At 37.7% G+C, this 26,816-nt stretch overlaps 2 protein-coding genes across 5 annotated transcripts in view; both read left to right on the plus strand.

Annotated features, from left to right (window-relative positions):
• Positions 1 to 13,104, plus strand: part of CPSF6 (cleavage and polyadenylation specific factor 6) — a 31,620-nt gene extending 18,516 nt beyond the window's left edge. For 2 of the 4 annotated variants that reach the window (XM_039703861.1, XM_039703864.1), the window contains 2 exons: positions 168 to 362; positions 7,813 to 13,104. In XM_039703861.1, coding sequence (XP_039559795.1) covers positions 168 to 357 — 190 coding nt within the window. In that variant the 3' untranslated portion in view covers positions 358 to 362; positions 7,813 to 13,104. The remainder of the gene's footprint in view (positions 1 to 167; positions 363 to 7,812) is intronic. The other 2 variants (XM_039703863.1, XM_039703865.1) reach the window with 1 other exon arrangement.
• Positions 13,105 to 21,392: 8,288 nt separating this feature from the next.
• Positions 21,393 to 26,449, plus strand: YEATS4 (YEATS domain containing 4). The gene is made up of 7 exons (XM_039703881.1): positions 21,393 to 21,479; positions 21,575 to 21,694; positions 22,242 to 22,308; positions 22,399 to 22,493; positions 23,929 to 24,021; positions 24,098 to 24,185; positions 26,130 to 26,449. Exons 1-7 carry the CDS (start codon positions 21,429 to 21,431, stop codon positions 26,297 to 26,299), a joined length of 684 nt encoding a protein of 227 aa, XP_039559815.1. The 5' UTR covers positions 21,393 to 21,428; the 3' UTR covers positions 26,300 to 26,449.
• Positions 26,450 to 26,816: the final 367 nt, after the last annotated feature.

A 26,816-nucleotide genomic window follows, 5' to 3' on the forward strand; every position in this document is an offset into this window, starting at 1 on the left:
ACCAGGCATCTTTAATGTTATATACAAAAATATACCTGCATCACAATGGTCAGATCTTTCCCTCATGCCCATTTTAGATCAAATTCATACTCATAAGCCGAGTATAAAACTGGCATGGGGATGGACAAGTATTTTGAAGAAAAAGTTAATGAAGTAATTTCTTTTAGAAGACGTGAGCGATCCAGAGAGAGGGACCACAGTAGGTCACGAGAAAAAAGTAGGCGGCACAAATCACGTAGTAGAGACCGTCACGATGACTATTACCGGGAAAGGAGCCGTGAGAGAGAGAGGCACCGCGATCGTGACAGAGATCGTGACAGAGAACGAGACAGAGAGAGAGAATATCGTCACCGCTAAAGAAGGTGAGCCTTTCTGTCCTGTTCTTGAATGTTACTGACTTACGAAAGTAACCACTCTAGGTTTGAGATTGTTTGTACCATTCATGTCTGTAGTTAAATGATCCTGCAGTATGTACTGAATCACTTTCTTCTTGCAGCACCTGACATGAAAATAGGTAAGTAGTAGCAGGTAATTAACTCATCTTGGGAGGGAGCAAGTATTTGTGCAATTATCTTCTGCAATCTGCATGCCACTTCCCTTATTTTGGCTGATAATTGTGTTCCCAGTTTTTATGAAATGTGATTGAATGGCTTCTTAAAAAGGCGATAAGTCAGACTGTTCTCTTTGTAATCTTGGAAGATTATATGAATTTTACAGTTTTATTTCTTAATTGTATTTAAAAATACTAATTTTGTATTTTAAATTCTACTTCTGTAAAGACTGTAGCATTTAGCCCTTCATAGATTGTGTGTGGATTATTTCAATGTCCATACAGTTATTGTCCTTGCACAGGTACGGTGGTGATTTTGTGGGTTTTGTTGTTTTGTTTTGTGTTGCTTTTGATTTATTTTTTCCTGGTGAGTTTTAGTCAAATTCAGGAAATATGACCAGATTTTGCTCTTTATTTTATGAAATGTGACCTGTCAGTATCTTCTGCCTTCTAGCTAAATCCAGGTATTAACCTTCAGTAAAATTTATTACCAGTTGCTGCCAACCACCCTGATTTTTCAGTCTGTCCCCCTTCTGGTAGTAAAGTAATTTTCTGAAGACTAGTAAACAAATATGTAACACTAGAATTGATTCTTTTCTGGTTGTTCACAAACTAACATGCTCTTTTATTTCATGTATCTGAAGTCTTGTATGCAATGTCTAGACAGTTAGAGTAGCACGCTAAACAATGATTTTTTTCAATGTACTGCTTTAATAGACATAAAAATGTTGACATTATATAATGTACTGTTTGTGGGGTTGGGAATTAAAGCCACCCATGATTCCTTACATTTCACAACTGAAAAAACCAACCCTTCCTAGTAGTGACTCTCTAGTGGTCTTTACTTTTCTTTGAAGAACTTCCACTACATCTGCACTGAAATTGAAGCTCATAGACGTGCCTGTCTGTCCAGCTTCCATTTCTTACATTTAACCTCAGATTTAGTTTCCAGATTTGCATGTGTTTTTTATTCATGGGAGTTCATTTCTAGATGTTACAGAGCAAAACTTAAAAAGTCAAATAAAACATAGTATAGTCCTAAGTGAGAAGTTCTGTATGTGTTAAATGTTAGTTTTTCAGTCAGGCAATTTGTGTCACTGATACTCCTCTGGGAGAGAACAAATTAGTATTATGATATGCTCTAGTGTGTTGAGAATTAAGTGGGTTGTTGTCTCAGGTTCATATACAAGCAGGGGACACAAAAAGAAATAACAGACCTAGAGAAGGGGAGACAAAGGCTTAAGTAGGAAGGTGAAACATGGCAGCTGAAATAATGTTGGCAGTATATTTCTGTTAGTGCCACTTTTTGCCATTAGAAAGGGATCGGTAGAAATATTTCTGAAATTTAGTAAAAATATCAACTCTGGTTTTTAATTGTAAAATAAGAGAATGTAAAAATACAAATATAACAAAGTAAATGTAATTTCTTTTGTTGAACTGGGTTTTTGCCTTTTATGATACCTGCATATTTTTGATATTTGTGAATAGTTGTTACTAATAGAGGTAATCATTGAGCTGAGTAAAGAATGCATTTCCAGAGCATTTTACTTCTGGTGGAGATGAGCAAACCATACTAAAAATGTTTAATAGCCTGGAGTGAAAGATAGGCTTTTTTTTAACCCTTGGCATAGTTTACTAATCTAGCTTTGATTTTTGTGTATTTAGTGTTCTGCACGTAGATACAGATTTTCTGTGCCAAGTACAGATTTCCTACTCCCTTACCCCAAGAATATGTCAAAGAGCATTAGGTTGCATTTTTAAATTTTTCATTTATAATTTCTGCATTTATAATTTCTGAAGCACAATTTGCACTGAGGCTATGATTTCAGTCTCAGTTCAGGTGGGTTTTATATTTGCAAGATCCTTCAGCTTTGTTGTGTGCTGGGATTTCTCTTTTCTTTTAATGGAGTGACTTGGTAAAATTCCCTTGTGCAAAGAAAATAGGTCCTAAGAACTTGATTTAAATGGCAAATTTAGTATACTATATGTAAATTAAAGCATTTGGTATTTTTTTAAGTTAAGTTGTAAACACTTTGTCTTGTTGCTGTCTTAATGAAGAAGATCTTTATTGTAGTTTTGTTTTTATCTATTTATACACACACACATAAAAGAAACAGAGTTATCTCCTGGTTTGTATGTTTCATTTTCACCAAGATGTGTGTTCCCATACATTTTTTGTTTCATTTTTTACATTGAATAATATTCATAAACTGATTTAACACTCAGTCATTTAATAAATATCAACAGTGCTGAAACGAGTTATTCCACATATTACTGTGTTTTGCCAGAAAACATGAAGTTACCTCTGTGCCTGCACCCTATGAATGGCACCTATATTTCTCCTTATTGTGTACCTATAGTCATGACTGTGATACTGTACTGGCATTTTTTCCAAAGTGTTACACGTCTAGTTCAGAAGGATTCTAAGGGTCCATTGTGAAAACTTTTGTGAACAGTGAAATTCTGTTTGTTCTGTATTACATTTATAGAGATGGGTTAAATTGGAATCACTTACAAAATATGTTTATAACAGCAAAACTTTTTAAAGTTTAGTTGTACCATATCAGGTATTTACACTTCTGTTTGTACACTTCATGATTTAAAATCAAATTGTTGCAAGATTTTTGTCCCTTCACTTGAGTAAGACTTCATGTACATTGACAATCCATTCTCCTGAATTACTATAAACTGAATGCTTCCTTGGAACATCTTGCCTTTGCTCATAGAAAGCCTGTAAATATAAAATATAACAATGGGTTTAAGACAAGTGTCTAACCTGTATTAGTCAAAAAAACTGAGAACACAATAGATTGACATTTAGAAAAATTAATGTGTACAAACAGAATAGTAATGTAACCTCATCAGCATGAGTCCTGACTTGTTAGGCAGGATTTTTTAACTGATAATTAGTAATGTATTTCTAGGTGATACATTGTCCCAATCTTAATCTGTCTGAATTTCTATAACTGCTGAATGTTAAGTTTTCCATTTTATGTTTTTGTTATTGGGTTGATTGATTATTTCCTATTTAAACTGGATTTGGATTGAATTGCAAAGACAAAACCATAACATTGTAACAGTTGATATGTATGTAGACTTTGTACTCCGTATTTCATGTTTATTCTCTGATTTTTCTGCTCTCAAACCACTGTAAGCAAAATTGAAGTTTGAGGCTCATATGCTTCTTCAAAAACTGCTCTTAGATCACTCTGAAATTACTTTCAGCTTTAGAGTGATTCAAGAAGTAATATGGTTGGAATTTTTTGTGTCAGTAGGAGGGGAAATGGTACTGATGGTTTACATAGTATTAATTATATTTTTGCTTCTCTAAGTTGGAATGGTCCTGTAACTGTGCTAATAACCACAAGTGAAGTAAAATTAGCCTTTTAAGAAAACTTGTAATGAATTGGCAAATGCTTGCTTTTAATAGGCTATTTTAATAATAAGCTTCTAGTTAATATTAAGTGAATTGTGGTAACATTGTTCAAGACCTGGGTATATATACCTGTCTAGAATTATATCAGGTCTTAGTTTTAAGCTTGTTACAACATTTATATTGCTTACCTAACATTTTTTTAACTGTGTGTTTTGTGTGGGACTGGCACTATTCTTCTGTATTTAGCATTCACCAGAGAAATAATGCTTTGTGCATCTGATTCAGTATTTGCAATCCAGCATAGCATGAATAGAGGCAAGCAGTGCCACTGCTTTATGCGCTTCTTAAAATCTGTTTTGACCATTACTCTGGTGCTTTGCAGAAACAGAGTTTGTCTGTTAATGTTCAGTGATGAATCTGATTTTCTTGAGGGTGAAACAGGGATTTAAAAAATGAACATAATATCTTATGCTACTTATTTTCAAATGAATAACTTTTATTACTTTTTTCCCATTAATATGTTGCTGTAATTTTACTGACTTCTGAGGTGTCTGCAGACACATTTATATTTTTTTGTTCCTCATATTCTAGGCTTCTTTATTTGTGTATTCAATAGTTTTGACAAATTTGATCTGTGTGAAAAGTTCCCCAAGAAACTTGTAGGCATATGAAACACAGAAGTGAAAATGTTGGTTTGAATCAACGTTCTTCAAAGAATGACAAAATGCACATTTTTACTTTTGCTCATTGTGGTTTGAGAACTAAGATTTCTTTTTACCAAAAACAATTTAAAAAAAGAGACACATGAGACATCTTAATTTTTATGTTTACCTGTGGCAGCTCGATCTACCTTTTTGTCTCTCGCTCGTATATGAATGTGCAAAATACTTGCCAGTAATTAATATCTTTTGAACTTGTAAACTAAAGATTGACTTTTCTGAACGTGCCTCTCTGTTCATCAGTTAGTTTTGATGAACAGACAGGCCAGGGTAATAGAAGAAAGATACCTGACAAATTAAGTTAGTTTAGGAGGTTTTTCCCCCATGTAAAATTATTTATAAAGAGTCATGAAATTGTTGTTGTCTTGATCTTAAATTATACATTAAGACTGAACAAAGACAGCAGGTAAGTACGCTCATAATAGGAGGGGGGAACAGGCAGCAGATGTGAGAAGATGCTAGTGCTGGTAAAATAGTCCATATGTGTGTAGTGAACAGAACAGAACCACATGAGTATCTGTGCTTACATGCTGAAAGACAAATAGAAAGACAAGCTTGAAATACTTTATTTCTCACTATGTTACAGCTAAAATATCAGAATATTTGGGGTATTTTGTGATGTTCTGCAATGTAGGTTAAATTAAAAAGAAATTTTTGGCTTTTAAGCTGGTGCTTTCTGTGGGATTTTTGGTTTGTGTATTCCTTTTTCTTCATGTATAGAATACAATAAAGGAGAACTACATGAAATAATTCATAGGAGCATCTAGGATATAACTAATGTATCTTGTGCATTTTACTGAAATGTGAACATGTGAGATTGAAATTCAATCTCTGAAAATAAACTACAATGGTAAAACTTGATGGGTATATGTATATACAGCTTTAAAATTGCTGTAGAATTTTCAAAATTTTAAAGGCTGTTTAAAGCTTTTATGTAAATCTTTTGATAATTGGAATTAAGGGAAAAATTAGAGCTTCTATTGCAAGATGCTTTTGATACATATATATAAGAAATCTACTGGGGTTTTGTTGTAAGAATGTGTTTTTGTGGGTAAAAAAGTTGCATCTTGCATAAATATAGACATGTTTGATCACTCAAGTTCTAGGATTTCATTTGTGAAATGTTCTGGCATAAACTCCTAACTTCTAAACTACAAAATTTCAATTCAACACTTAAGTCTGAAATTTGGATAGAGTTGGTAAATTTTGGTAGAAATGCTGAGAAACTGATTGCTGTCTGGTGTTAAATCATACAAATCTAACACATGCTTGGGACAGATAGCTTATGTATGAGCTTGAGGCAGATGGAAAGATGCCAAGAAATACTAGAGATTTAATTTTTTAAAAAGTTTTTTGTTGCTTCAATATTCTACTTGCTTGTAGAATACTGAAAAAAGCTGAACATGCAGGTATAATCCATACAGATTTATTTATTTTCGAGCCACAAGGGTTTCAAATTTTGCCAAGATATAGTGGCAGAATATATGGAACTGAAATGTACTCCACTTTGGATTTTAGTTGGTCATGTTTTAAAAAATGAAGGCTCAGTGTGGTGCTGACCATCTTAAGAGCTCTATAACAAAAAGCATTAATCCTAAATTCACTTTATTGTGCATTCTTTAGAGTTCCTGTAGATCCATTAGTACAGATACAGCAAATTATTCCCAGGAACTGAAGCTTTCTTATGGTAGTATTAAATCATATATAGGGCACTTTGGATCTGTTAACTGTTGCCACAGACATAATCAAGATCCATCATTCTGGCTGCAGCAATTGTGTGTTGAGAGCAAATTCTGATGTGCAGTGTCACAGCTGTCAAGTACTGACTTTCTCCACGAGAAAACTGAGATTCTCTCCTGTCTGTGCTAACTTAGCTTACAGCTCCAAACATGTTGTTCTTGTGGAGGTAGCACCTTGTCACTTTGCTAGTAATTAATTTCAAAAATACATAACTCCCATGGAAACACTGGCCTCTGGGGAAGGAACTTCCCCAAAATTAGTTGTTGATGCATTCAGGAGTGAGAACAAGACCTGTGAATAAGAGAAGAAATTTCACTCACTGATTTGGATTAGTTTATGTGCATACTGTAGTGTATAGGTTACACTTGGTTATACTTTGGAATTTTTAAAAGTTACTGTTAACAGTCACTTTGAGGAAATGAAGAAGAAGAAAAATTGCTTACTTAGTTTTCCCAGCTTTGAAATTATTGTACTAGTAGAAGACTATTTGACAGCTGTGTATTGTTGCACGTTCATGAACTTGCTTCTCTAAATGTCTTGGTTTTCAACTGAATAATTTAATGTGTTGGGTTTTTAAAACAACTTGATTGAAACTATTTTGAAATTATTGAATGTTGAAACTGTGAATTATTAATGAAATTAAGATAGCTAATTGTTTTGTAATGGAATTCAACTGAAATCCAGTGTATGGAATTATACCATCCCCAAGTATTTTGTGAACTCTTGCAGTAATTAACTTTGAATTGTGTGGTTCCCTGATTTGCCAAAATAGAGGAGAGCAGGAAGTAGGACTCGGGGTTTTTCAAGGGCAAGTAGGTGAGGAAATCTGCAAATCTACATTGTATTAGTTGAAAAGAGGGTTCTTGTGCATAACTGCAAGTATGTATTTTTAGATGTGAACCCCATTCAGCTTGCCACTAGTCTTTTCAAGTACTGGTGTCAGATTCTGTGTGCTTTTAAATGTTACTGAGCTGTGAGCCATCCACTTCATTATATAATCAATTAATTACTTAAATGTCAAACCAGCTTAAAACTTATGTAAGTGGGCAGGTAAAAATGTAAAAATCTAATTGTGGTAAAATTACTTTAAATTCTTGTTCAGTTACTCTTGCAGAATGCATACTTTAGGAAGTGTTTTATATAAATTTGGCAGTTGGTCACAGAAGCAGTAGTTATTTCTTTATCATCAATACTTTAACTGTGAAGTTTATATTCTTTCAACTTTGTTGTACAACAACATTAATCTTATTTTTAATTACTGTATTAGAAAACAACTTCAGTGAGTAGCTACTGCTTCTGGGTGTTTTATGTTAGTTAACATCATGGTGAAGTAGATGCACGAGTTGTGTATGTATAGATAAGCCAACAATTTTCTGTGTGTTTTGGGGACTAGCAAAATCTACATCACAAATTTTGACACATTACAGCTGAAGGAAGAGGAACAGCGTGCAAGACAAGATACATTCTTCAAGGAAAGATGCTTGTCCGGCAGTTTGCTTCATGTGATTGAACTGAGCCTGTAAGGATTCATGGATAATATGAACAGGAATAGATCTGAATAAAGCAAATCTGCATACATGGTAACCAGTAGCTCTTTTACTTTTTTATGTTGCTTAACTGTTTTATTTGAGGGAAACCTGTGTGATTTAAACCTTATAGCTTTTGCAACTTTATTACTGGTTATATACATTTGGCAATTATAATGTGCAAGCAATTGAAAAAAAGTCAAGTAAATGCTTGTTTTTATAGTAGTTTGTTCATGTTAAACTGTTCATATAATGTCTGTACACAGCACCACTGATTACAGTAGATGTAGTGTTGTAATAAACTGTTTAATGGGGCTGATGTGTAAAGCTGTTCAAGTTATTTGATGTTTACACCTCAGGGAAAGTCATGTGTTCAGCAATATTTAAGGATAATGTTACAATGAAAACATTGATGCTGTCTTCAGAAACATCGCAATAGTTCTTGCCTATGCCTCAACCTAATCTTGGATTCAGCGAGTTAAACATACTAATGTTGCGCTCTCCCACTCAATTTTGATACAAAAATAGGTGGTTATGAGAAACCTTTAATTCTGTTTTGCTTTTTAGCAGTGTTTACCTAGGTGGCTTGTGAATTTGCTAATTGACTTATAAAACTGTAAAAACTGCAGCTCTCTGTGGTCAGTTGTTCTGAGGAGAGATAGTCCCAGGTCTGTGATTTTTAGCACACTGAAAATTTTATCTCATACAGCCTTGATCCTGATTGACACTACAGTTAATATAAACTTAAACTGTTCATATGAACTTAAACTGCCCATAATAAGGGGTAGAAAGGTTAGGTTTAAGACACCCAAAATCCTGCAGTTGTTTACAGTTTTATAGTAATAGTGCTTGTGTGTGTTCCCTGTCCACCCCCAAGGCCGTAGCAGTCTGTACATAGTTGTATATTAGAAATGCCAGAACAAACAAGATGTTACCATTTTTATAACTTCATGGGTTTGGTATTTTCTTAATACTTTGGGGTTTATTCACACGTGCTTATAAAAGAGAAGGTCCATTTGTATGTCCTTGTTCACCAGTGGGCAATATTTAAAATGTCTCAGCAAAAAATGGCACTGATTAAATTTGTCAGATGAGGTTTTGTAAATTTACCTAAAAACAAATTATTGGAGCACTCAGTGAAAGTAGGCGTCAAATTAAAGAATTTGTTTTAAATTTCATCAAGTGTGAAATGCCAGCAAACAAATTTCATAAAAGCTGCAAAAGCTTCATTTCCATCAGCCTTGCACAAAGGCTCACTTTTAGTCTATTGTAAAGTGTTATGTAACAGACACACTCTTGGAGTTGTCACTCGTTCAAATAGCTGCACTTAATGTTTTAAGTTAAGTTTCAAGACCTCAGATGGCTTTAAGAGGCAACTCTTAGAAGCCTCTTGATTTCTTTTTTACCAATTTTGAAGATTTTACAGCTGACTTAAAATGTTACCCTGTTCAGGAAAGCATTTAAATCTGTTTTTTTTCCAGAGCATATAAAGCATGTGCTTACATTTAATAGATTTCAGGAAATGTAAACATATGCTTTAAGTGTTGCATATGTGAGTGATTTTTATGCTTTACTGAGTTGGGACCAGTAGCTTGTGCAACTGCAAAAGTTTTGCATAAGCCTGAAATGCTCTAATATTTTTGGCACCTACTATTGAACCAGGTTTCCTGCAGCCAGGTTGAAGCTTTTGGACTTGGCTACAGCTTCAGACTCGCCCCTTTTTCTTTTTTTCTTAAATTGTGTACCTCAGTTCCTCATGCATGGGATCACTGGTGTTTATTGAACTATTTGCTTCTGAGAAGATATTTCACGTGTTTGTTTAATCCTGTTTGAAAATGAAAACTGCCTTTAAAAATTTTGTAAAACTGAAAGTTGTATCAAGCAAGTCATGAATCACTTCTTGCTTTCTTTGTGAATAGGTATTGGTTACAAACAGTACTGTTGTAACTTCTTTTTTTTACTTAAAAACATTGTTTACTACTGTGTGTAATGAGTTTAAGGAAGAAATTACCTGCCTATAGCAGTTAAATGGGGAATAGCTAATACTGGAAAAGCAGCAGGTAAGTAATGTTCCATTGCGTAGATATATTAAATTTTAAAATAAAGTAACGTTACAAGCATTTTATGTAGGAACTGATATTTTAGTCCACATTGAAATAGATTTGAGACTGTTGCTCTTTTTACATAGATTGTCATTTCTCACTTACATATTTCCATTGCTGGCAATGGAAATAGCAGGGAGAGAATAGCAGAGGGTAAATAACATAAGTTAAACAGAGTGGCCATTGTGACCTGAGAAATGAGATCCCTGTATGAAGCCCATTATTTCTGCCTGTTCTCCAGATTCTTAGTTTTAACCGATAAATGTACTGTGTTGCAATTTAGGTAATATTCTCATTGTTGTGCGCTTCCTTTGTTAATTTTTTTTTTATATAAAACAAAAAAATATTCAGAAAAATCCAAAGACCCTGATAAGCACCAAAAAGGAATATGCCTAATGTACATCATGTGTAACTGGATCTGTAGTAGAATTTTTACCAAGTCTTCGTTTACTAAAGGTTCCTTCAATTTCCTGTACCTGTGCAGGAAATGGCAGTTTGGAAACTTGCTGACTGGTGGTGATGCCATGATGGCTACTGCTGTTTAATATTCATTCAGTTGTATTTCATTTCCTTTTGCTGATGAAAGGATTAAATAATCTGTGAAGAAATACTTAAATTTTTTCAAATATTGAGTTTATAAGTAACATTGAAAATATTATCTTAAGGCTATGTCCTTTATCTTGAAAGACAAAACTAACAAGTAGTGACTTAGGGGTGGTCGTGCTTTACCAACAGAACTTGTTTTGGTGATTTGTTTTTTAGAAGTAGAGGGTGGTTTTTTTAAAGTAAAATTTTTACAGGACTATACATTTTGACAGGTCAAAGTACTTAAGAAGAACATAGCATTTTGGAAACTGTACAGTCTTCTTTTTTTCCCTTTCTGTGCCAATATTTTTTGTTCTGATGACATTTTGGAAAATGTTTGTCAGAACTTCAGATTTTTATTTACAGTGTGGCTTATAAGCTTGGATAGCTGTTGTTTTTTGTGTTAAACAAGATATTTTTATTAAATTTAGACTTTAGCTTTTTTCTTTATGGACTGAGTATTTTGTGGTTTTGTTTCTTTGAAATTGGTGAGGCTTAGTTTTTCTAACTGTATTTTTTTACCTGATTGTTTAGTTGCATACCCAAACCCTTGTAAATGTTTTTTTCCTAGTTGTGTGTGGATAATTGGAGATTTCAGTGTTGTATATACTTGTCATCTGTGTTTCTAGTAAAATACATGGCATTCTTTGTAGAAATACTTAATTCCTGATTTTCTTTCCTTATCCACTTGCTCTTTCTGTACAGGTTAAACAGACATTGCTCCCATTTCTATTTATAGAATTTTATACATAGCCTGTTAAAATTGTCTTTGGTTCTTGTGTGAACTGAGATACAGCCTTAAATTTCCTAATATAATGCTCGTTAAGATATTGTCAGTCATGTAGATTTAAATCTAAAACATGCACGTTTAGGACTGGTACTCTGCAGAGATCTGAAACACTAAATTGCTTCTGTATTGAAATGCAAACCCTTCAAGATTTTAGAGAAGGAAAGTGCAGGTCAATGTCCACATAAAAATACGAACTAATTTCCAAAATAAGAATTGTAACACAGAAAAGAAGCAATGTGGATTCAGTTGAGATTCATATTATTTTGGTAATTGACTGCACAGGTGTTGAATATAATGGTTGCAGCATGCTGATGAATCATGACATTTATGCAGAAATACTGTCTCTTGCAATTATGATGCCTTGCAATTAATACTTCAGCTTGGGATGTATGGGGGTGTTGAGTTGGGGTTTTTTTTTAATTTTGTAGTTGTTTTGCCTTCCTCCCTTTTCTTTCCCATACCCTATTAAGGTCTGACATCCCATGTATTTTTAGATTTCGATTTACCTATAGAGGATAAATTTACTAAGGAGCAGTTTGGGATATAGAAGCTCATCACTTTGATGTTCTTGTGGGATTTGTTTTCCCCCGTGTTGGAAGAAATACAATAAAGCTCCTTATTCCATTTATGTATGATACATTTGTTAATTTATGAACCCATTCTGTAGCCCCAGTGATTGCAATGGGTTCTGGGATGATGCATATGTCTGTGCTTAAATCTTCAAAATACACTAGTTTTACACAAGTCTCTTGAAAATAGTAAACATATACCTTTGATCCTGATGGAATGGAGCATTTAGGTTGTAAAAATTCCTATCTATTCATACCATGTAATGTGATTTTTACATGATTTCAGAAATAACACTTTAGAGTATATTCAATAGACTTCAGCCTCACCCTCTTGTACACAATATTTTGTAATAGAAAATATTTTAAACTGTGCATATTATCACATTATGAAACAGACATTCCTTTGATCTTCAGATGGAAGAAAATGAGGAATGTGTGTGCTTTTATAAATATAAGTGGTTGCAAATTCATATTCCTTACTACTGCAGTTGTCCTTTTTTAAAATAATAAAGAAAGGAAAAAAAAAAGCCAATGTTTTGAAGGTGAAATACATTCCTATTTGGTAAACTGTAACATTTTTATGATGAATACCAGCACTGCTGACTTTCTAAACAAAAGGCTGTGTTGTCTTCCTGTACCATTCCATTTCCTGGTTCCCGCTTTGCACAAGGATATATGAGTAAATATTCAAGAAATGGTTTGAAATACAGGAGGGGGGTTGTCCAAGTTGGAATGCAGAATTGCAATGCAAAATGTAGGGAAATGGATGCCTGTCAGAATGCCTGACTCCAAAGGATTTTATATATATAGTAAACAGTTCCCTGATGCTGGCAGGCCAAAGAGTCTGTGAATACTGCAGTTTTTGGAGACCTCTATTTCTCCACAAGGTAAGCTGGTATCCTAGCAAATGTGGATTTCAATACATTTTCAGCAGAGGTACTTAAATAATCTGTAAATTTAGGGATAATTTCATTTTTTTAGATGTTATACTTGAAATATTGCACAACTTTTAGCTTTCATAGGTTTCTTTTTTTCAGCCTTTAGGAGACTGTTAAGCAATTTGCTGTCCAACTTTTGTGTTGGTCTTAAACTGCAATAGTAGTTAACCTTGTATTGAAGAAATAAAGACCATTTTTATATAAAAAAATACTTTTGTCTGTCTTCATTTCAACTTGTCTAATTTCTTTGCAATTCTCATTATTTCCAGACTTCTCAAATTTTCAGACATTAAAACTTGGAGGGTGGACATTCTAAGATAGTTACAGCTAGATTCTGTGCTGTAATTACTTCTGAATCTAGAGCTAGATCCATTGTACCATCCTAGATTACTGGTGCTGTTGGCTCCACCGTTGGTCTGTGATGAGCCTCTGCTTTTGACAATGGTATGACTATGTGAGAATGCTGGTGTTCCTTTCAAAAAAAGTTATAGTTTCCAAAAAAGTCTAAAGTTTAATCTAATTGGAAGAACACAACATTCATGACTGTATTTAAACCCAATGGGTAACTACAAATCTCTGTAGAGGAAACAAAATGCTCATTAGAAAATTAACCTGAATTTCTTGGGGTAGCAGAATGGAAATAACAGTAATGGAAATAACATTTACTTGCTCTAAAGGGCTCAGACATTATTTGTCCACATAGTAAACAACAGAATAGCAAAGCCAACTTGGTTTCATTGACCAGGCTACAACACACATTGAAAATTCAGACAGAGATGGAAATGGTGTTGGGCTGTGGCTGGTGGGGTTTAGGGGACTCCAGGCTTTCTTCTGGGTTAAGAGCAGAGTGGGAAATCATTGTGAACTCTTGATTTTGAAAGTGTCTTCCTGCAATTTTCCTCCAGGTTAGGGTGTTCAGCAGTTCCAATTGCTGAAATGTGAGACAAGTGTAAAGCATCCTGTCCCCCCAAAACATGGGATGTATACTCTAAGATAAACACAGTGAGGATTCAGTAGTACGTGGATGAATTCGTTTTGGAGGTGTTCAAGCATAGGTCAACTAACAAGGATGCAGGATTATCAAGGTATGCTTTGAAATGGTATTGGAGAATGGGGAAGGTAATCTAACAAGTATGGGCTTTGTTTTCTTCCTTGAGAGTTCCCTAGGGAAAATATTATCCTTTGAGTTGCAGACATGGAAATAATTTGATAATGCTTACTCAGAAAATGTTCTTGCTTAATTCTGCCTGTTAGAACCTTGCCTCCAACCTCTTTCAGGATCTTCATAACTGCTGCAGATTGAAAGGCCCAGAGGCCTATATGAGCTGTAGAGAGAGATCCTGGTAGGAGTACAGGCTTCAGATTATTGTCCTTGCTTGTTTCTCTCTGGCTGGAGAGTCCCCAGTGCTTAGCAATGTGGAAGTTGGCGCACAAGCCTCATCTTTGCCACCTCAGCAGAGAGAGCTAACTCTTCCCATTTATTATGTCCTCTGACAGTTGGAAACAAGATAAAAATGCCAAAAACCCAAAGTCACCCACACCAGGATAAACCTGTTCCTGAACATGGCTGCAGTTGGCTGAGTAACCTCACTGTATGGCCCTTATTATTGACTGTTAGTTATTTGGGAGGAGAGGGAGGTGGAAGGCATTTGTGAGGTTTGGCAGGGGAGCCTAAAACGGTCCTGTAAGCCTTCTGTTGTTACACTAATGGCAATCGAAGGGAGACTATCTGACTGTAGAAACTTTTTCTGTGAGTTGCTGTGCACAGCTGCTGAGGGGCAGTGGGACAGCTGAGTTCTCCAGCGGTTTTTACAGGAACAAATCTTCCTTTTGCTGCTGCGCCTTTTCAGCACCAGCCTCACTGAAAGCACTACTGAAGTTTCTTCTCTTGTGAAGCTGGCATTTTGCTTTATTTACTGTCAATACAGGAGTCACTGATCAGAGAGAGGCTTTAGTTTTAAAGATTTGTCTCTATGGAAGTGAGACATCTTGCACCTTCAGGGAAGCAGGCACTGAGCAAGGAGTTGGAAGTGTCTTTTTTAACCCTTGTTTGGGCTGGAAAGAGATGCTCAGGTTTGGAGTATTAGTGCTGTTCTCTGCCTTTTAATTTTCTCCTGGTTCATCATTCAGACAATTTCACAATACTGCACCTTGTCCAGGAAAATTGGTAAGCTGCAAAAGAGAGGAGCAGCAGAAAGCAAATCAAACAGCCAAATAAGCAGAGCAAAGTCTATGAAGCTAGAAAAGGTAAGTTTGTCCAATGCAGACTGAGTGAAGGAAGACAGAGGTATGTGTGCAGTTTATGATCACAAAGATGCCTTTTTTACAAACATTATTACATAAAGTTCAGGTGCAGGCACCTGAGTGTCTGTACCCCGAATTTCAGGACTATATACAAATCACGAGACACAAGGTGAGGAAAAACTGGTTTAATAATTTTGGGGCCAGGACCTCTGTTTTGCATTGAGATTTAGCTGAGTCCCCTGGAAGGCCTGCAGTATCCTGTTCCTAGATAAAAAGTAGTCATTTGAGAAAGGAGTTTTGCCCAGTTAGCATTTTTGTAAAGATCACCTCCTGGTCAGCATAGCATATTTGTTAAAGGAATGTAGTCTGCACACTCAACACTTCTGACAGTGGGTAGCACATCCTAAAATTCTTAAAGCGTGACACGACTTTCTGAATCTATCTTGACTAACAACAGAGATTGCTCCTGACATAGTGAAGAATTTACGATTTAATGCACATTCATGTTCTATGAGTATAGGTAAGGCTGCAGCTGCTCAGGAGACTTTGTTACATGAAGTCCTGATGGACAGATGAACTGGTTCATCTGAATGTCCTGATGGACAGATGAACTGGAACTGCATAAGGAGGAAAACTTACCTGTCACATTGGATTTTTAGCTATTTTATCTCTTGGAAGATACAAAAGCAAGTGATAGCTTCTGTAAAGTGTAAGTAAATGGCTGGGAAAGGGGAGAAGATAAGCCTGCTCTGTGTCCAGGAAAAATAACTTGCTGGTAGATGTACAAAAGAGACAACAGAGAGACCAAAGTGAGAGTGAGGTGGGAATATATTTCCTTTCTTAGCCTGGGGGAGAAAGGAGGGATTTGTGAAAGGTGCAGAAGCAGAGCTGTGGAGTGACAGCTGGGGAATGAAGCACATTTGTCAAGGATGTTGCAAGCTTGAGAGATGCTGTGTTGTCCTTTGGATGAGGGAGGGAGAAGTGCTGGTGCAGTTAAGCTCTTCTGCTGAACAGATTTTTAATGACTTAAGTTTAAGCCTGAAGTGAATCAGAGAAGTGGTGTAACATAATGTGTAATATAGAAAACACAGGCAGATCAGCTCATGCTCTTAATGCTGAAACATAAAAGTGTATGGTGTTCAAGGAACTGATCAAAAATTTGCTAGCTTTTTTCTCCATTCTTTCTGTTCCTTGAGAGACAGTGTGAAAAACAAATGCAGCCTAGTAGAAACAGAGCTCTTTGCTGCAGATAGAAGATTGCTATTGTTTGTGGAATCCCTTTGCTAGGATTCTTCTGGGAAGCTGAGTAGCCTCAGAGAAAAAGGAAAACAGTATTATCTCATTTGCTTGTCCTGTGTTTTGCTGCTTTGGAATGTGGTTGGAAATTGTTTATCCAACAAGTGATTGTTTAATTGGTTTCATGTGAATTGTTTTGACTTAATGGCCAGTTGGGGCTAAGCTGTGTCGAGGCTCTAGAAAGAGTCACAAGTTTTCATTAGTGTCCTTTAGCCTTCTGTCTGTATCCTTTCTGTATTCTTTAGAATAGTTTAGTATAGCTTAGTATAGTTTTCTTTAATATAATATAGTATCATAAAATAATAAATTAGCCTTCTAAAAACACAGTCAGATGCATCATTCCTTGCTTTGTCTGGGAACCCCGCAAATACAAGAGCTATTCCTTTCAATTAATTCAGTGTGAACCTGTTTGTGCATCTCTTGTGAACAATTTGCAGAAAATTTTTAGCACTTTGCTTCCCATCAGACTGCTGGAAGTCTTGTAAATCCTGTGCACTTGGTGTAAGTGGGAAGTAAAATTAATTTCTTCTGAAACAAGGCTTCTCAGCTTTACAGAAAGGACCCAGTATAAACAGATGGTTTGAAAAATTATATATTGCTGAACATTTTTTTCAAAACTACCTTCATCTACTTAGCACTGACAGTCATTGGGTAGATTTTTTGTTTTATCCTGCATCTTAGTGGTGAAGATAGGCTCCTAGGTGTCCTGTAAGCGTACATTTAAAATGGTGTAAATGTGATCAAGGAGTGATCTTTCTGCCATCTAGTGGCACAAAAAAACCCCACTCCAATTAATAATTTCATTAATTGTGTCTGCATTGTCAGCAGAACCAGGTGTAATAATCCTCAACTGCCCTAAATTTAAGAAGATAGCAGTCACTTTTTACTCCCCTTTTCCACAAAATAAACAACCTGTATTTTCCTTGCCTTGCCTTGCCTTCATGAAAGAATCTAAATCCCTATTTTTTGCCTTTTGAGTGTGCTGCTCTCAAATTCCTGTATATGTTTCCCTATATGATACACTGGTACTAAGGCTTAGAAACCTTTCTTTGATGCTAAAGAACTGGAAAAAGATATTGTTCACACAAGGAGATAAAATGTTGCCTGTAATGGACTGCATCTCAGACCCTTCAGGAGATGGGTGGGTTCCCCTGTGGAAGAGGCAGCATTTGCCTCTGAAGGAGCAGTGAGCTCTGTGGAGCTGCTGCATTTCAGAATGGTTACTCTTAGACTTAAAACTGATTTCTGAGGCTTGCTGGTGTCCCATTTCCCTGTTAGCCATTTACTTATTTGACAGGCAGCTACCCTTGCCACCTTTTACAGTCTGCAGACTGTGCTTTGGTGGGAGGGGATAAAAACAGACCATTCATGCCAAACAGAATCCTTATTCAAGGGTCAAATTGTAAGGAACTTGGGCTCCCACCTCAGAAAGTTAATTGGAGCCTATATGTAATTAAAACTGCAGTTCTCACTTTCCTGAAAGTGATTTAGCCTGGATTATTTGCAAGATGAAGGTTCATGGCCCCTACTTTCTCCAAGACCTGCAGTGTAAAGGTACTGAAAATGGTGAATAGTGTAGAATGGCTAACAGAACCCTGCAGAAGAAACTGTTGAATATAATGTCTAAATTGTTTGGTGGGTTCTTTTTTTGAGTACATAAAGTGCTTTTAATAAAAAGAGTCAGAGAAGGCCAGTGTTTTATTAGCAGCTCTAAAAAGCTGTACTTTGAGCTTCTCTATGTAAGTATAAATTCTCCATAAGATTAAAACTATCTTCTTGCTGGCTTCCATCTCAGCAGGAGTCCGGGAAAATTTTCTTGGTGTTAATTTCACAGTCGTAACAGTATGATACTTCAGAAAACTAACTTACCTTGTCATATAGGATTCCTTCTGTGCCCTCTTAATTCCTAGTTATCCCCTGCCTGTTCCATTTAGTTAAGTATCATATTTTAAAATTAGTTTTATGCCTTTTACTCAAAAATAATTTAGAAATAAAATTTAAACCTCTCTGAGGAGCAGCCAGCTCCTAGTATGTGGCTCTTTCCTTTCACAACAGTGGCATATGAAAAAACTTCACCTAAGCTGCACACTTGGACACAGGCTGGGCTCAACAGTTACAGCATGGTGGCAGATCATGTGCAGCAGCTCCCAGAAACAGGTTGGAAGAAGCAGATTTCAGCACTTACATTCTTCAGGGTGCTGCCAGCCCTTTGCTATAGCCAGGAACCTGCCTAACGTGGTCTAGTTCAAACAATCCCATCCATTTCCAGTCTTTCCTATGTCATCTTGTTATGCAGATTCTTCTCATTCCACATGTTCCAAAACCAAAAGTTTTCCCTCCATAGCCACAATCTGACTCTGAAATTCAGTGACTATCTTGGAGCTTTCTGCATTTGAGATGACTTCCTTTATTTCAGTTGGCACAGAGTACACATCCAGTGCCAGTTTCTCCAGTTCTGCCACTTCTTTTATTAAATGTGCTTCCATCTTGGTAATAACATTCAAGCCTGTGAATATTTAGATAATAAATCCATTAGCCATTCTTTTGGTGAACAAACCTTTGTATCAGGTTTAAAAAAGGAATTTAATTATTTTTCAATCAACCCCTATCTCTGTGATTTGCCATACTTATAGGCAAAACAGTTTGGGAATGCTGTGGGTGTGTTTTAGCCTTCCATTGCAAGATCACATAAGAAAGCAAAACAGCAAGAAAGACTGGAAAATGCTGCCTGAGATATGAAGCTCAGTCTTGTCCTGGGGCAGGCAACTGCATTAACTTCTTCCATGATTTTCTTAAAACCTCATAGAGTCTGTGTGGGGTATTTGTTCCTGCACTTCTTACAGGATGAGTATCCTGCTCCTCCCATGCTCCAGGGGTTACAAAAGAAAATTGCTGCCCGAGTTGTTTCTTGGCTAGATTATATTAAATCTCTTTTTTTTGTGTGCTGATACTGCTTGCCCTCTTGTTATTTCCCTTCCATATTACTTAACCCCTGTAGTAGTGTGCCCCCTAAGGACAAGAGTGGCAAAGCTAGCTTTTGTCCCCCAAAAAAGGAAAGAAACCCAGAAGTTTCTCTCAACGATTAGGTGAAAAGCCACCTCACAGGACCTCAGAGACTTCACCAAAAACTCGAGGTCATCTAATTAGATAGAAGCCAAAAAGTCCTGCCTGGCCCATCAGGTAGAAAAGAAGAGAACAAAAGGACTAAGGTGCTTTTGTGAGCACAGGAGCAGACCTCTCTACCTGGCTCAAGTTTTTCTGTTTGTTATTTTGCCTTTTATTAAACCTTTTTTGTTTCTAACACTGCAGCAGAAGCCATCCTGCTTATTATATGCCCCCAAAAGGTAATAGCTAAGCTGTCCTTGGGTGTGTTAGGTTTCCTTTTGAGGGCTTATGAGAACTGGCCCAAGAAAAAGAAACCAAACAAACCCCCTCAGGCATTTGCAACATCTAGTTAATACTTTCTCTACCTTTATTTTTACAAATGTGTTTAAGGAGGCTCTGGCCTTCCTTAGGGCACATGGTGTTTACACCAGTTTGCCCTGTTCTTGTGTATTTGCCTTTCATTTATTTTTTTTTTCCATAACAGAAGATAATACTAGATATTAAGACATTTTCTACTATGAGGGTGGTGAAGTAGTGGAATGGGTTGCCCAGAAAGTTCTGGATGCCCCAGCCCTGGAAGTGTTCAAGACCAAGGTGCATGTGACTGAGCAGCCTGGTCTGGTGGAAGGTGTCCCTGCCCACAGCAGGGGTGAGGGTGAGAACTAGATGTCTTTAAGGCTCCTCCCAACCCAACCCATTTTATTACAGACTCTTTTAACAGAAAGACTTTTCTGAGAGAGTGCACTCTTTTCCACATGGGGTCTTAACAGGGTTTGTATGATAGCTTCTGATGAAGTTTTTGATGCTCTTAAGTCCTGTTCTCTGACAGATTAACAAAAGTTGGTTACACCTCTGTCTTCAAAACCCAAAGCAGAAATGTTTGAGCCCACCTGCCCCAAAGGGCGATCTGTAGAGTAGTCATGAGCGCATCGGAGGAAAAGGTTTCTTTAGATCAGGAACTGCACCATTCACTTCTTGTTTATCTTGTTATTGGAATAAAGAGTCTTCCACAGAAGCCAATTATTAATTAGAAGTTAGATTAACCTTAGAAAATTTTTCTGTGAAGACAGAGCTTGACCACTTGTAAAAGATTGCCAGTCTTGCCAAGTTGCTTTAATAAAAACAGCCATAACATTTCAGACTGAACAGTGCTGTTCACACAAGGAAGAGGGTAGGAAATTTTTACATTTTGGGAGAGGGTTAAGCATGATGTTCACTGTCTTGTCTGCCAGGAGTCCCAGCCCGTCACAGGCATTGGACAGCCAAGGGAGGTGGGGGGATGCTCTGGAAAATGGCTTGCAGGCAGGGTCTGGCTGCAGCTCCCTAGAGGAGTCCACAAAGTTCTCCTGTCCATCACAGGGACAGACAGAGCCGGGCTGACCAGAGGGTGCGGCTGAGTTGCTCCAGCTCCCCAAAGAAACCCGGTCAGACTGATCTCAGAGCTGGGCTCAGCCCGCAGGAGGCTCCGGGAGGCCTCAGAGCGGATTTCCACTGCCTACGGGGGCCCCTGACAGAGCTGGAGAGGGACTGCTTGCAAAGGCATGTAGTGACAGGCCGAGGGGGAACGGCTTTAAAACTGAAACAGGACCGATTTTAAATTGATACTTGGAAGAAATTCTTCCCTGTGAGGGTGCTGAGGCACAGGTTGCCAGAGCAGCCGTGGCTGCCCCATCACCGGCAGCGTTCCAAGGCCAGGCTGCATGCGGCTTTGAGCACGCCGGTGTAGTGGAAGGTGTCCCTGTGCCGGGCGCCCTTCGCGGTCGCTCCCTGGACGCGCGCTCCGCGCGGCGCAGGCCGGGCCCGCCGCCCCGCTCCGCTCCGCTCCGCCCCGCCCCGGCCGGCTGCGGCGGGCTGCGAGTGCGGGGCCGGCGCGGCGCCCCCGGGCAATATGTTCAAGAGAATGGCAGAGTTCGGGCCTGACTCCGGCGGCAGGGTGAAGGTACGGCCGCCGGCCGGGCTCGGGCCGCGGGGGCGGCGCCGTACGGCAGCGCCTCTCTGAAGGCGCCCTGTCCGCTCGTGTTCCTTTTCTTTAAGGGCGTTACCATCGTGAAGCCGATCGTGTACGGGAACGTCGCGCGGTATTTTGGGAAGAAGCGAGAGGAGGATGGTCACACTCACCAGTGGACGGTGTACGTGAAGCCGTACCGGAACGAGGTACAGCGGAGCCGAAAGGCTGCTCCGGCTTGGAACAGGCGGGCTGGGAAACCAGGGAACTGCCATCCCTGGAAATGAGCAGAACGCCTGTGGATGTGGCACCTGGGGTCGTGGCTGAGCGGTGGCCTTGGGTTAAGGGCTGGACTCCGTGATGTTAGAGGTCTCTTCCAGCCGAGCAGCGCCGGGACGTGGGGTTTGAAAAGCCGGGATTAGAGGAGAGGGCAGGAGGGTCTTGGGCTGTAAGCCGAGAAAACACAGGCTGGTGGGTTTCCAGAAAGGAAAGCCATGGCAAAGGTATGCTTCCGTTTATGGTTTTTGGAGTGATCTTTGCAGTGTAGGGGAACACTGGAGAACATTCATGGGCATGAAGTACTAACAGACCTGTGTGCAAGAGCTGAGTTTTGGATTTACCGCTTTGCTTTCCTTCTGGGCTTCAAGTCAGAAGAAGTACTATTTAAAATCAGAAGTAATGTAGTCGCAGAGGATAGATGACTGAATAGTAGCTTGGTGTGCTGAATAATCAGAAATAACAATGTTTCTGTTTCAGGACATGTCTGCATATGTGAAAAAAATTCAATTCAAGTTGCATGAAAGCTACGGTAATCCTTTAAGAGGTGGGTTTTGCATTTTGGCAGTTGTCCCTATAACTGGGCTTTTGTTCTGGCTTTATCATGGGATTAACACTTCTATGTTGCCTATTGCAGTTGTTACCAAACCACCATATGAAATCACCGAAACAGGCTGGGGTGAATTTGAAATAATCATTAAGATATTTTTCATTGATCCAAATGAACGACCTGTAAGTACATTGAACTTTTAACAAAGCTTAAATCAGTAATTATGGCAGCCTACAGCTCTAGGAAATTGCTGGTCAAAATAAGTCTCATTGGCCATGGAAGTAATAAAAGTCTCTTCTTGTAGAAAATTATTTTAAGGATTGGTTATATTTTCCTCTTTCTGTGCTACACTCCTGCTATTTATGACTGCTTGTCCTGTGCTTGGCTTCTCTGACATTTACTAATATGTGACCACATATAACACCTTACCTGGGCTGAGCACACATTGAGGATTTATCTTCCACATAGCTTCCAAGTTCTAGGATATTTGAATATTTTAATTTTTATTTTTTCTGTCATATCAAAATCAGTCAAAAAGCAGCAGGGCTACTACGCTAGCATAAGTCTCTACCTACCGGGTTAAAACAACTCTGTAGTTGCATAAAGTACTGAAACTGATTTCTTTCTTCCATTCCTGTGTTTCAGACATATCTTGTAGGTTTGTTTATTCAGGTTTAGTAGGAAACTTGATTACTCTATTTTAGGGGAAAAGGATGTTTATTTCTGGAAGGATTGAGTTCCTTCTGTCACATGAACAATCCTTTATCTAATCCATTTTTTTTGAATGAGAGTGAAACTGAATTTCGTGTTTTTCTTGAATACATGGCAATTGGTAACAATGGGTTTCCTGTGCTGTTGGGCTCGGTAGCATCCTGACATGTATTAATTCCGTTCACAGCTTGACCAAGCTGTCCTAAGGCTGGTTGGGTGTTTTTTCTTTGCTGCTGTTCTTGAAAGGCTGTTTGGGAGCCTGTCATGTTCTTCCTTTTCAGGAAGTACCCAGGGTAGTCAGGTACTGCTGTTCCACCACAGCTCCTGGGTCTGTTTGTGGAAGGGGACAAGTGTGGGCTGTGTGTGCTCTTCCCAGGCCACGGGCCAGGTGGTCAGTGGCTCCTCGGGGCTGCACAGAGGGCTTCCAGTCCTCTCCCCACCCTGCCATTTGCAGTGCAGGCACGGAAGAGTAACCCCAGAAAGAGAGATTTCAGTGAAAAGTAATCCACAGCTTCCCTGTTGCTTCGTTTTCTCAAGAACAGAGAATAAGGTCACAGAAAGCACTTTCTAACTGATTAATTGAGAAAGTCAATTTGAATGAAATTGCCTGTTGGGAAATGTTTCAGAAAAGGTGGTATTAGTATTTTTTATATACCAGTCCTAAATCACTTTCCCAGACATTTTTGAAGTCTCAAGAGGCCCTTAGATAGTTGGCACGTTTTAACCGTTAATGTTAAATTCAACGTAATTCTACTGAAGCTATATGACATTTATATTTGCATTCCTAAAATTTTTTTAAATCAAATGCAGTTATATTGTAGGAACAAATACTACTTGTTGATATCTAGAACAAGATTTCTATTTCACTGCAAATTTTAAGCTAATAAAATTCTGTCTTTTGCATAGGTAACTTTGTATCACTTGCTGAAGCTTTTTCAGTCGGATACCAATGCCATCCTGGGGAAGAAAACTGTAGTTTCTGAATTCTATGATGAAATGGTATGAACATTCTTAATGTAATCCTCACTTTATTTGGAGAGTATTAGTGATACCGTGTATTTTTCTCCTTCATTAGATATTTCAAGATCCTACTGCAATGATGCAGCAGCTGTTAACAACGTCTCGTCAACTAACACTAGGTGCTTATAAACATGAAACAGAGTGTAAGTTGAAAATTAAAGTATTTTAAGCTTTAGAAATAACAGTAGTTGGATTTGCCTTTAATGTGTTTTTTTTTGGGGGGGGGGCTGTAACAGTACAATGGATTTGGATGTTGCAAAAAAGTGGTAATTTTGCATTAAATTTAGCTTTTGCAAGGGTATTAATGCTTACCTGAAAACTTCTAAGATTTTCTTATCCCTATGGCTGCTAAAAAAAAGGATTTAGGAATTACTTGGTATGAAGAGTGATGAACTACACCTAGTCTGACATCTTTGAAATGAATTAAAACAGAGGATAAAGGAAGGCCCCCCTGTGGTACAGTTCTGTTCAGCACTGCAAGCAAAGGTCACACTTGAAGGCCTGAAGTACTGAACAGTTAGTGATGTTTAAGTCAAAGCAGCAACCCTTTGTGGGTAAAGAGTTGTGTCTGAAAGCTCTTTTTCCCTTCTACTTCTTTAACTGCAGGTAATTTCGTGACATACTTCTTAATTACAGCATAATGGTTTTTTGACCTTTTCATCCAAATATAAGCAAAAATATTAAGGGAACTAAGGAAACTAAATTAAAGATCCATTGGTTCATAAATTGTAATGCATTTAATGATTATTTTTTCTGATCTTCTCTATTTCATCTGTTACTTGCTTTCTGAGAGTAGAAGATGTAGTATTTATTAAGCCAAAATCCTGCCCTATTAATTAAAACCTTAATCCAGTGTAATCCACCTCACATGACCTTATGTTCACCTGACAACAAATGTCATGTATCTTTTGGCCAGCAGACACCTAGAGCTAAGAGTGGTGAGTGATTATATTTGAAGCTCTTCAAAGTTAGGGTTCCTATTTGCCTTATGTCTGCTTGGCTCTGTGGATGTGTGAGCTACTTGTAATTCCTGTCTTAGTTCAGCCAGTCTTGAGGTGGATTTTTCTTATTGTTGCATGTTACAGCTTTTGTTTAGAAAATGTTTAATAATATGATGGATAAAAACATCCAAATTTAAATTTTTTTCATTTAAATGTTTTGGGTATTTCTCCAGACAATAGGTAGAAACTTTCAGTGTGGTTTTTTTGTATAAATGCTTCCTTAAAATGTGCTAATGAAGCAGATAATATTTGCCACTGCCCACAGTTATGTAATGTATGGGATATGAGTGATCTCTGCAGCCTTCATAGACTTGTTGCCTTTACCATCTCTGTCTTAAAACTTGTGCATGAAAAAGTAGTAAAAAATAGGTACTTGATGTCAGATATTCATTAAAGTAGGGCGGCATAACCAAAACTTTCAGATCCATAGGATTAAACTCCAGTGAGACATAGAAGATGATGACAGTACTTGGAGAAGGAGCCACAGAATGGTGGAGGCTTGAAACGACCTCTGGATGCATCATGTCCACCCCCTGCCCTAGCAGGGCCACCTACAGCTGGTTCCCCAGGACTGTATCCAGATGGCTTCTAAATTTATCCAATGATGGGGATTCCACAACCTTTCTGGCCATCCTGTGCCACCGCTTGGTCACTTTCACAGCAAAAGTTTCCTGATGTTCACAGGGAACTTCCCATGTTTCAGTTTCTGCCTGTGGCCTCGTGTGCTGTCACTGGGCACCACATAATCATAGTTGTCTGTAATTTCCCATGTATTTGCTGTCACCATGTCAGATTTTATTTTCTTCACCTAATCTTTAAAAAAAATTTAGAAAATTAATTTATGAATTGTGTAGCTCTCTGCAAAACTGGTGGGCTGAGGGCTGAATGAGGCTGCAAAACAAGCTTCTTTTTTTTTTAAAATCCAGATTCTTATGTGGATACCATTTTGATTACAACCATTGATTGTAAGGCTAACAGTAACAGATTTTTTTTGAGGACAAATGCTATCCTATTTACTGATCAATTGGAAAAAAAAGGCAAACTTCATGGCATTTAAAATATTTTTTTTCTTTTTCACTGCCACAGTTGCAGATCTTGAAGTAAAAACCAGGGAGAAGCTCGAAGCTGCCAAAAAGAAGACTAGTTTTGAAATTGCTGAGCTTAAAGAAAGACTAAAAGCAAGTCGTGAAACCATCAACTGTTTAAAGAGTGAAATCAGAAAACTTGAAGAAGATGATCAGTCTAAAGATATGTGACAAGTGCTGACTTGAGTGTATACTGAAAATGGAAAGACTTCAGTCATGGAATTGTATGAGTTCTCTTCAGTTCTGTAACTGAGACTATGAGAATTTCACTGGCAAGTGATTGAAGTTTGTGGCAATCAACTCCATAAATGGAAGAAAAAAGAAAGAATGTATCCTTGTTTTATAGTTAAAATCTGTGGGTACTTAACAGTTTTTTTTCAAGTGGAAGTGGTCTTGAAGACCAGACTGCTTTTTCTTTGAAAACTGCATTTGAGTCATGTATGAAAACTTTGTATTATGTCTTGTATTAGTTCAATGTGATTTTACAAAATGCTGGTGTTTACTTTTTTTACTTTTTTTTTTTCTACTGATTGTTTAGACATGCATCTTTAAAGCTAAAAATAAAATATGCAGTTTTTTATTTTAATGGTTTTTGTCTCTGTCCAGCTGTGGGCTTCAAGAACAACTGTAAGTATGCTGCTGTGAGTAGTATACTCTGATTACAGGCAGAGGTTGAAATACAAAGGTA

The sequence above is a fragment of the Passer montanus genome, unplaced genomic scaffold (assembly GCF_014805655.1).
Source record: "Passer montanus isolate IOZ18808 unplaced genomic scaffold, ASM1480565v1 scaffold17, whole genome shotgun sequence".
Taxonomy (NCBI): domain Eukaryota; kingdom Metazoa; phylum Chordata; class Aves; order Passeriformes; family Passeridae; genus Passer; species Passer montanus.